Here is a 10,971-nt window from a genome sequence, read left to right as displayed (position 1 = left end):
TTCATACTATGAATACTGTGAATTAAAATGGAAACACAAAGATGCGGTGATGAAGATTTCATGGGCTTGAATTTGGGGCTTACAATTTATTTATTTTAGGACTGATTTTTTTCTTAAGCCCTGGCTCCAAGATTCTAGACTTACCTTCATGTGTGAAAACAATTTTCTAGATTTGCTGAGTCCTGGGGCGGAATCTGATGTTGTCATGGAAGAAGGCAGTGACGGTGATGACAGCGAAAGGAACAGTGGGCTCATGGATGACATGGAAGAGGCCATGATCCAAGACACTGAGATGGCCCTGGCAGAAGGCCAGAGCGACAGTGGGGATATGCAGGATCTAGACGCAGACCAGGAGGATTCCAACAGAACCATCAGGTGAGGGTGACGGGTATGGCCACAGCCACCGCCACACAGGGCACCAAGCAATTTTACTCTTTAAGTTTTTTGATGTTTTAATCTATCATAAAAGAAACAAACTGTGTCTGGCTTCATCATGAGCGGTCCTGATACTGCGGAGGAGAGCTTTTGACGATAGGAGGCCTGCTTCCGCGAGAGAGTTGTTTACATCATTCCGGACTTGTTCATTCTTTGCCCCGTCTTCCTCTGCGTGTGATGGGTGCTTCTGTCAGCTATGTTCACCCTCAAGTTCGAAGTTAACGTTAATCCAGAGTGCTTTGTGTGGAAATGCAATCAGGGATCAAGCTCTGCAGAAACTGCTTACTTTATAACTGACCCCTGTTCCACATATCCCACTCCATCTACACCTCGTTGTTCTTGATTTTGTCTCACACATATGTGTGGTTTGATGACTAGTACCTAGACTTACTGTTTTACCCCTGGATGATCTTCACTTTCCATATCAGTAGTCAGTACAGCACGGCCACCAGACCGAATGGGATTACTGCCTGCTCTGTAATTGAATTTTACTGGAGTCTGCCACACCTGTTCATGTGGTCTGTGGCTACTTCTGTACTGAAATGGTAGAACGGGGAATCCTGAGAAGCTGAAGGCCCACACCACCTGTAGCCTTACAGAAAAAGCTGCCCACTCTCTGACTAACAAGCTGTACTAAAACCTGGGAGAAAAGAGGAGGGATGAGGAAGAGACAAAGGCAGGAGAGAGAGGATGGTCACTTCAGAAGGAAGTCAAGGATCAGAGTAATCCCATGAGTACCTGCCACGTGAAAGACAGGTTCTAACTTTTATTAAATCTTTCAGACACTATCATGTGGAAATACGTAATTTATAAATGCTTAGTGTCCTGCCTATTGTATATAATAAATAACAAAGTTTGCTCTGTGATTCTGAATACTGTGGCTTCAGAAAACTGATAGTAAACTCTCTGTTGTTACCAAACATTGAACAGCAACAGATCAGTCTGAAAATCCAGGGGCTTAGTACCCTGCCTTGGGGTTTTTTAAGTGAACATATAAAGTGCCTGTTACTCTTTGGAGTCACTTTCTGAACCATCAAACTCTGAGAATACATTTCACTGAAAATGGGATATGGATTTTTTTTTAACTTCTGCATTAAAATAGTTGAAATAAGGTTTATGCATGAAAAGAAGGTCTGTGTCTGAAAATACTTTCCCCCCCCCCGACATATTATAACCTTTCAAGCCCATCTACAAGCAACAACATTCCTCTCATGAGGGTGGTGCAGTCTGTGAAGCACACGAAGAGGAAAAGCAGCACAGTCATGAAGGAAGGCTGGATGGTCCATTACACCAGTAAGGACACACTGGTAAGGTGACAGGAGCACCCACTGTCTCCTAGCTGTCGTTAAAGGAGCTGCTGGTGCCCTGGAGGACTGTGGGATATATGAGTTCATGGGAGTTAAGTTCCTCACAGCTGAGGCCTAGGGTCGGCAACAGAGCTCAGGACTCTAAATGTCAGGTGTAGCTGAACAAGCAACAGGACTAGAAATAAATGTAGAAAGCGGTTCCAGCCAAAGAAAAATAATGTCCCAACAACTGCAGTGTCTAGCTGAAAGCCACACAATATGCTTTCCAAACACCCCTCTGTGATTTGGAATTTTCAGAGAAACACTGCATTTTAGGGAGACAGAAAAACAATGATGACTGTTGTATATTCTTAAATTCTTAGTAAGTGTTCATTTAGAAAGCTAACCAGCTGGAGAGCATGATAATAACAGCTTGAGTCGCTCCTTATCTCTAGATTATCTTAATAGTTGAATGTGACTGAACGGGAGAAGACAGAAAACTTTGAGCCATGATTCAGTGTTAACTGATTGACACTGGTGACAGCCTCTCTTTGTGCCCATCTGACCTCCACTTATCAATAGGACCCCTATCATTCCTTTACATAGACATGTGTAACTTAAGTGATCATCTGTGATTTAAACCTTCTTGTGGGAGAGAGAAGATTTAGTGCAGGACTCAAGTGAATACTGTCTAATTCTTCATTAGCATGTTGTAAAAATATTTAAGGTTTATTTAATATATTTGTCTGGTCTAAGAGTTGTGAAAGAGACCAAAACTTTTAGGACTTTGGTTCTGGTAACATGTAAGTGTGTTTGTACACACACACACACACACACACACACACGCACGCACGCACGCACGCACTTGCAAAATCATTGACTCAGATTGTTTTTGTGACCTGAAACATTATATTTTCTACCATCAAATCCACCCTCCCACTAAGAAAATGTACTTATTTTTATCAATTTCATGTATTTAAGTTTTTTAAGGATCTGGACTGTAACTTCTATTTCAGAGGAAAAGGCACTATTGGAGACTGGACAGCAAGTGTATCACACTCTTCCAAAATGACACGGGAAGCAGGTACTACAAGGTAAGGAAGGCTTTCTTTCCAAGTTGTCTCATCCCCCTTCTTGGAGAGCAGAAACCAGGAATGTGATGTGCATCCGGCAGCTATGACTGTTTGCCTGTTTCTTCTAAGAGGTGCTTTTTAAACCTATAACATGTAATTTTCTTAGTAATCCAGTTATGATCTCTTCATACATCGGCGGCGAATGTCACATTTTCCTAGGAAGTACTTCTTGCCCCAGGGAATGGTGGGGGCTGGGTGAAGGAGGACTATGCATATCTCAGTCAAGTTGTGTGATTCTACAAGGTCAGTTTTCGCAGTACAGGAACTGAAAGCAAATTCCTGAGACCCTCAGGATCGAGCACGTCTCTGACTGTTAAAAAGGAGTACCATTTCTCCACAGTTATCAGTCTCCACAAGGAACCCAGTCATCCACAGAACTATCTAGCAGGTCTTTCTACTTTCAATTGTATAGATGTAGTATCATATATTACTCACTAATGCATAGGTGTAATAGAAATTAATAGTGAAACTCTTGGCACTTGGGCCTTCAGCGTGAATGCAGACTCTGGCTGAGTTCATCTGATTCTTTACGGCCATTTTACATAACTGTGACAATAAAGGAAGCCTTGTTAATTTTTTTTAGATTTATTTATTTTATTTTATGTGTGTGAGTTTTTGCCTGCATGTATGTAAGTGCACTCGGGACATGTGATGCCTGTGGAGGCCAGAAGAGGGCGTTGGATCCCAGGAACTGAAGTTACAGATGTTTGTGAGCCTCCCTGTGGGTAGTGGGAACCAAACCCAGGTCCTCTGTGAGAGCAGACAGTGCTCTTATCTGCTGAGCCATCTCTCCAGCCCCACCTTGTTAATTTTTATTTAAAAACTGCATTTATTGCCTCATTTACTTCATTAAGTCATGAGACTTAATGTTTTAAAATATTTAAGTGGCCTTATAAGCAACTAATTTTAGGGGTGGAGGAAGTGGCTCATTCAGTAAAGACCTGCCACACAACATAAGGGTCTGAGTTCAGATGCTCAGGACCCACGTAAACAGTCCAGGCGTGGTCCAACATCTCTATAACTCCAGTGCAGATGCAGCAGAGACAGGAGGATCTCTGGAGCTTGGTGGCCAGCCAGGCTAGCTAATCAGTGACCTCTGAGTTTAGTGACAGACGTTGTCTCAAAAAATGCGTTATAGAACAATCCAGGAAGACATCTGACCTCAGATGGTGGCCTCTGTGTGCACATATACGCACCTGTGTACATACTTGTACACACACACACTGTTTTTAAACCAACAACTATTTTGTAAACCAGTTATTCTGGTTTTCCTAAAAAAAACCCTTCACTTAGCTATATTGCTATATTAGCATGTATTGAATCAAATTGTGTTTCACTGAAGTGCTTTAAAGAATGGTTAAAATATAGAAACAGCCATGCATACCCAAATGCAATTCAAAATGTTATCATTTTACCTCACAGCTTTAAATGTGAACAGTGATTCCAAGTGTTGGATTTGGATGTAAAATCGAAACCATTATTCTCAACCATTCCAATTCCTGCCACATGCTCAGTATAAAAAAATTCACTTACCATGTTCTAGAAAAGTGTGATGATGAGATTTCTCATTATGAAAAATATTTTATTACTACTCTATATTTTATAAAATATTTTATGTCAATGGTGTTTATTTGTAGCTTCTTTCTTGCATGTTCCTGACATGGATTTTATTTAAAAGTTTACATTTTTTTGATAAACGACATTTAGCATTCTTTGTCGTCCACAGGAAATTCCTTTATCGGAAATTTTATCTCTGGAACCAGCAAAACCTTCAGCTCTAATCCCTAGTGGAAGTAATCCTCACTGTTTTGAAATCACTACAGCAAACGTAGTATATTATGTGGGAGAAAATATGGTCAATCCCTCCAGCCCCCCACCAAACAACAGCGTGCTGACCAGTGGCATCGGTGCAGATGTGGCCAGGATGTGGGAGATGGCCATCCAGCACGCTCTCATGCCTGTCATTCCCAAGGGCTCTTCTGTCGGTTCAGGAACCAACTCACATAGTGAGTCCAAAGATTTCTAACTAGCTTGGAGTTCAGTTCACCTCCTGCTGCCCTAGTAGCAGACCGTCTGCCTTCCCCAAGAAGACACTTGAATAAGACTTCTTGTAGTGGCGATAAGTTTTGTGAGAACGTCGAATCTGTAAGGAAGAGCTGCTGTGCCTGCTAAAATACTTCATCAACTTTGTATATCTTCCTTTCTTTATTTTAATATCAGCTTTAACAAATGCATATATGCCATATATCTCAAACAAGTAGAGAGCTCTAGAGCTGTTGATCATAAAAGAAACCATCTGGTCATTTCGAACTACACTTGGAATGCCACTAATATGAATAAATCTGTCTCCCCAAGTCACTTAACATGGTTCTCTATCAATGCATGTGATGCCCAGATGGTGGGCATCTCGACCTTCTAATCCCAGGAAGAAATCTCTGTTCATTAGTAAAGTGATAGCAAAATGCAGCCAAGATCAAGTATTGAGGGTGAGATAAAAACATTTTAAAGGGATAGCTGTATAAAATTACAACTTGAAATTTCACCCTTGGTTATTACAATAAACCTGTGAATTCACCCATCTTACACTTAGGGTATATCTGGTTTATCATAATTATCATCTTTCTCTTCAACCAACATCTTAATAGAATTTATGTGTGTTTTGAACAGAATACATTTGTATTTATACTGAACACTTAATGAGAGACCTCTGTTTTAATGTCTAAATCCCATCAGGTTAATGATTTATTTATTTTCTAGAGGAAGAAATTAATCTCTAGAAAGATAGCTGTTTGTAAGCTCATAGCAGAGCTTCTCAGTAAAGCCAGTATTTGATCCCATGTCTTTTCTAACACAAGCGCTAACAACAACAAAAATGTGTGTGTGTGTGTGTGTGTGTGTGTGTGTGTGTGTATATATATATATTTGAACGCTAAGTAGAGACTGGGTTTGTAATTTTAAAATAGACAATATATTCTGATAAAAATTTCGCAGAAGAATTAAATTTCTGTGATTTATTTAAAAACAGTCCCCTAGGACAGCTGCTCTTCAGACATTTTTCTATGACTCTCAAACTGTTTTATGTCTATATTTTTTACATGCAATTTCCAGACGATCTTTCAGTGAGCATTTCAGTATCGAATTGCCAGATCCTAGAAAATGTGGTGAGTAGGAATCTGTTCATATAAATCTTGGTGTTGTGATTACTGGAAAACAAAAAGTATCATGTGATGGGTTTCTGTTTACCACTTTAAATTTTCTAGACATGTTTTGCATATTTAATAGCTAATGTACATGGCATACTCTTTGTTTAGTGATTTTTCTGTATTCTGTAGTGCAGCACCAATGACTGTTTTTCATATCAGAAAGATAATCATCCTTTTATACATGATTTTTCACAATTATCCTTTTTTAAAAAACCAAGATAGGAAGGCAGTTTATTGAGGACTCTGCAAGAAGGCAGCAGGCCAGGCCCTGACTGGAGTTTTCTTGCCCACACGTTTGCCCTTCTTGATACTAGAATTTTGATGGTTGATGTTACACCGTGAAATAAAATAAAATAAAACTTATCTGTAGAAGTTGCTTAAACATGCCATTGTTGTAAGTCTTTGCTAAACAGAAGTCCTGACAAGTGACAAGGGCTGCAGATGCTCTGATGGTCGTGCCTGCATGCCAAGATCTAGACTTCAAGGAAGTTCCATGAATCCGATTTCATAGGTCCGCACTGTAACACCCCGTCACCTGTGTCACATAACTCGGCCTTTTCTGCTCAGTTTTTAAGTCACAGATCATATTGTAATATGTTTTCTAGACTATTAGGTTTGCTTTGTTTGCTCTTTTTTACCATTATACTGAGTAGCCAAAAAGTCATATGGCCTTTGCTCCTATGACCACTTTGTTTTACCCACTGTATCTAAGACCAAAACAAAGCGGTTCACAGCCCTGCGTATACTGGCCTAGGCTGTTTCTCAAGAAATAAACTCCACCACTCAGTATTCAGTACTTCCCATAGCCCTGGAAGTCTTGCTTTGTTCGCATAAACCAAACAAAGCAAAGCCCGAGATGAGGTAGGTGAGACAGCTTCCTAGTCAAGGCTGTGAAGGAATTCTTGAGCTCTCTGTCCTAAAATACATGTCTAAAGACTGCAGGCTTCTACTGCTCTTGCTTACACAGAGGACCCTGGGAAATGCAGGTTTTTCTAAAGCCTCTTGAGAAAGTCCAGATAACCACAGAGCATTTTGTCCCCATCAGCCGTTATTGGCCACTGAAAGTTTTGAACTGAATTTTCAAAGCAAGTCCCAGGAAGCCATCTGCTAACAGATGGAATAGCTTGGATTCAGAAAACCGGAATTGAATATTGTTCGCTCCGAAGGGGTCACAGCACACAGAACTTCTAGATGCTTTCTAAGAAAGAAAAAGGAAAGGGATAAGAGAGGATATGATGGAAAAACCCTTAAAAGCATGTAGGAGTTGAGACGAGGCAGATTAGGATGTACTGACTGTAACAGGATACAGAAGGTAAAGATATGCGTTTCCATACTGTGGTCACAAATCATAGTCTATAACCCTTAGATTAACCCACACTGCACGTAACAATGACAGTTTCAAAGTATATTCCATGAGCAGTAATACCAGAGAGATTCTTTACATCACAAATCAGAATTTTGTGATTGTTGTTTGTAGTTGAGGTTTATCTGTATGTGAATGACTAACCAGGAGCAACCTCAAGGTCCTAGCTAAAGGGTGACGGGACCTAAAAATAGTTAATGACATTCCTAAACCACCATTGCAGAAAGAAAAATCCATTTTCAGTTACTTATATTACAAAAACATGGTGCAGTTTTAGATGTCCTTTCTCTTGATTAAAACATTTTAAGAGCTCAAAAGAAAAAACATAAAACTTCATGCACTTAAGATCAGAACAACTTTCAAAATATTACATTGATGTAATTTGAAGATTACAGTTATTGAAATTTTATCTAGCATTTACAAGTAATTTATCTCTAAAATATTTGAATGTATTTATATATCTAATAAAATAATGTTAATTATGATTATAAAATTACTAGATTTAAAGCTTTATTATCATCTTTGTTTTCCGTGGGGCCTGTACCTGTAGGACATCAGCACAGTTTATCAGATTTTTCCTGATGAAGTTCTGGGTTCTGGACAGTTTGGAATTGTTTATGGAGGTAAGTTAGTTCAATATGTAATTCTATAAACTTAAATTTTTAGTTAACTATGTGTAAAAATGATATTCCCAAGAAGAAAATAAGCAAAAAAAAAGACATGTATCTCAATTGATATTGCCTTTGAGAAGCTTTCCTTCTGATATTCATTCTTTGAAAAAGTTAGTAAATGTCTATTTTGAAAGAGTTTACTGTACCTCAAAAACTTTTTTTTTATGTCTTTTTGAGACAGGGTCTCCCTGTAGCCCCAGCTGTCCTGGAACCCACTATGTAGACCAGGCTGGCCTTGAACTCACAGAGATCCGCCTGCCTCTGCCTCCTGAGTGCTGGGATTGAAGGCGTGTGCCACCACGCCCGGCTCAAAAACTTTTTTGTTTATATATTTGCAAACTCTACTCACAGTGTTGAAGCAGTTTGATTGATTTATTGAGGGAATAAGTGAAAGCAAGTCAGCTGAAGTTCGTAGCAAGCCAGTCCGTTTTGCTTCAACATCTTACTCTAGAGCTCTTAACAGGTGCCTGTTTATCTCACTAAGGCGGATACACTTGAACTTTCTAACACCTTTAGCAGTATGTGCATTTCATAACGTCTGAACTTCTTAACTTTTCAAGTGAAATACTGACTTTTTATTTAGGTCTAGACAGTTCACTCATACTTTTCAATTCCTTAAGCAACATTTAATATTCTTATTTTACCTGCTACAGAAAATGACACCTTGGAGTTTCTTAACATGATTTTTTTGTGGGTTTGTGTTTTCTAAAGTAACCACATTATCTCACTTCCTTTGAATTATACTTAACTTAAAACATGAAAATTTTAAATATAGAATTTACAATATGAAAATTTAAGTTCTATTTTCAGAGGAATTTTGATGCTTATAAAAATTCTGCAGTGAGGGCCAGAGACATGGCTCCGTTGGGTAAAGAAATTTGCCACCAGGTCTGACAACCTGAGTTCAATCTCTGGGACCCACATTGTGCAAGGAGAGGAGTGACTCCTGTAAACTGTCCTCTCATCTCCACACATGTGCTGTGGCTATGTGCCCCCACACATGATAGATAGATAGATGATACATAGATAGATGATAGATAGATAGATAGATAGATAGATAGATAGATAGATAGATAGATGATTGATAGATGATAGATGGCTGAGAATGACAGAAAAGTTGGACAAGATATAAGAAAAAATTGTATAAAAGTTTAGAGAGTATCTGAGGCAACTTAGGAGCCAAGTTATTGCCAGATGATAGATAGATAGATAGATAGATAGATAGATAGATAGATAGATAGATAATGGATAGATGATAGGTAGATAGGTAGACAGATGATAGATAGATTGATGGAAAATTGATAGATGATAGATAGATGATAAATAGGTAGATGAGGATAGATAGATAGATAGATAGATAATAGATAGATGATAGGTAGATAGATAGGTAGACAGATGATAGATAGATAGATAGATACATAGATAGATAAATGATAGACAGATGATAGATAGATAGATGATTGATAGACAGATAGGTAGATAGATAGATAGATAGATAGATAGATAGATAGATATATGATAGACAGACAGGTAGATGATAGGTGGATGATAGATAGATAGATAGATAGATGATAGATAGATTAGATAGATAGATAGATAGATGATAGATAGATAGATGATAGATAATTTTTAATACTGCATTTTTTTCTAGAAAACCTGTCAATGAGTCCATAACCACTGTACTAATACATGACACTGTAATAAGGAAGATCAAGTATCAGATTATTTTTCTACAATGTAATAATTGCATGATAAAAATCATGGTTGATAAAGTCTGGTAAACACATACCATTGCACATAGTGAGGGGTAAGGAAGGGGTGATGAGTGAGAGGAGAGACCAACAAACTCCAGATACTTGGAAGCACTGAACACCGAGGGACTGCACAGCAGGGAGGCCTCCCCAAGGAGACTGAAGACACAGGAGAGAAAGGCGATGAAGCCGGAGTCTCAGAGGCGGGTCCTGACCATATGGACGGGGTGGAGATAGAAGCAGCTCTGGGCTTGTAGGCAGTTGCTACTGAAAATGGCTGAGTTGAAATAGAGTCTGTATTGGCTCAAGAAGGGAGGGATGATGTTCACCAAGTAGAGATCACGATAATAAAGCAATGCGGGCTGAAGGGGGCCACCCGGAAGGGACCAGTGGAAAGTGAGAGTAGATGCTGAGCATAGAACACTGGGTATGCAACCAGATGTTGGAATTTCAGAATTTCAGCTGGCTATGTCGTCAAAACATGTCAGTAATTGTACCTGTTTTCCACTTTCATTGATATTGTGTGTTTTCAGATTCGATCACTACTGTAGTTTGTAATGGAGTGGTACAGAAGTTAAGAGCTTGAGGGTGTCTCAACATCCTATCCAGATTTGTTGTGAGGATTGAGGTTAACGTAGGTGTGTCGGCCCATCAGATGCTGATGAAGATGGTCATGGGGATGCTGACTAGTCCGTGAGCACACACAGCTCGCCTAGCCGGCATCACTCCGTTTTCACGCCTTCTTTCATCTAATCCTCACAACAACCCATCATTGACGTGGAGGAGCCTCAAATTCAGAGAGATCAAGACAGTTCTTCCATACACAGCTGGGGAACCACAGGGCCAGGACACTAATGCTTTTCTCTGCACCATACATGAGTTAATCAGACCTTTAAAGCACACACAGCTCGCCTAGCCGGCATCACTCCGTTTTCACGCCTTCTTTCATCTAATCCTCACAACAACCCATCATTGACGTGGAGGAGCCTCAAATTCAGAGAGATCAAGACAGTTCTTCCATACACAGCTGGGGAACCACAGGGCCAGGACACTAATGCTTTTCTCTGCACCATACATGAGTTAATCAGACCTTTAAAATACTCTGCCATCCCTGCCACTGTCCACTGTG

General features: G+C 39.5%; 1 protein-coding gene across 1 annotated transcript in view; it reads left to right on the top strand.

The window, feature by feature from the left end:
• Nucleotides 1–10,971, top strand: part of Prkd1 (protein kinase D1) — a 371,822-nt gene that overhangs the window by 311,932 nt on the left and 48,919 nt on the right. The window contains exons 9-13 of the mRNA XM_008829250.3: nt 1,619–1,742; nt 2,738–2,815; nt 4,581–4,860; nt 5,963–6,015; nt 7,971–8,043. Coding sequence (XP_008827472.2) covers nt 1,619–1,742; nt 2,738–2,815; nt 4,581–4,860; nt 5,963–6,015; nt 7,971–8,043 — 608 coding nt within the window. The remainder of the gene's footprint in view (nt 1–1,618; nt 1,743–2,737; nt 2,816–4,580; nt 4,861–5,962; nt 6,016–7,970; nt 8,044–10,971) is intronic.

This window comes from Nannospalax galili, unplaced genomic scaffold (genome assembly GCF_000622305.1).
Source record: "Nannospalax galili isolate Female #2095 unplaced genomic scaffold, S.galili_v1.0 scaffold554, whole genome shotgun sequence".
NCBI classification, from domain to species: Eukaryota; Metazoa; Chordata; class Mammalia; order Rodentia; family Spalacidae; genus Nannospalax; species Nannospalax galili.
The sequence above is the reverse complement of the archived record's forward strand: the minus strand, read 5'-3'. Positions and strand labels throughout refer to the sequence as shown.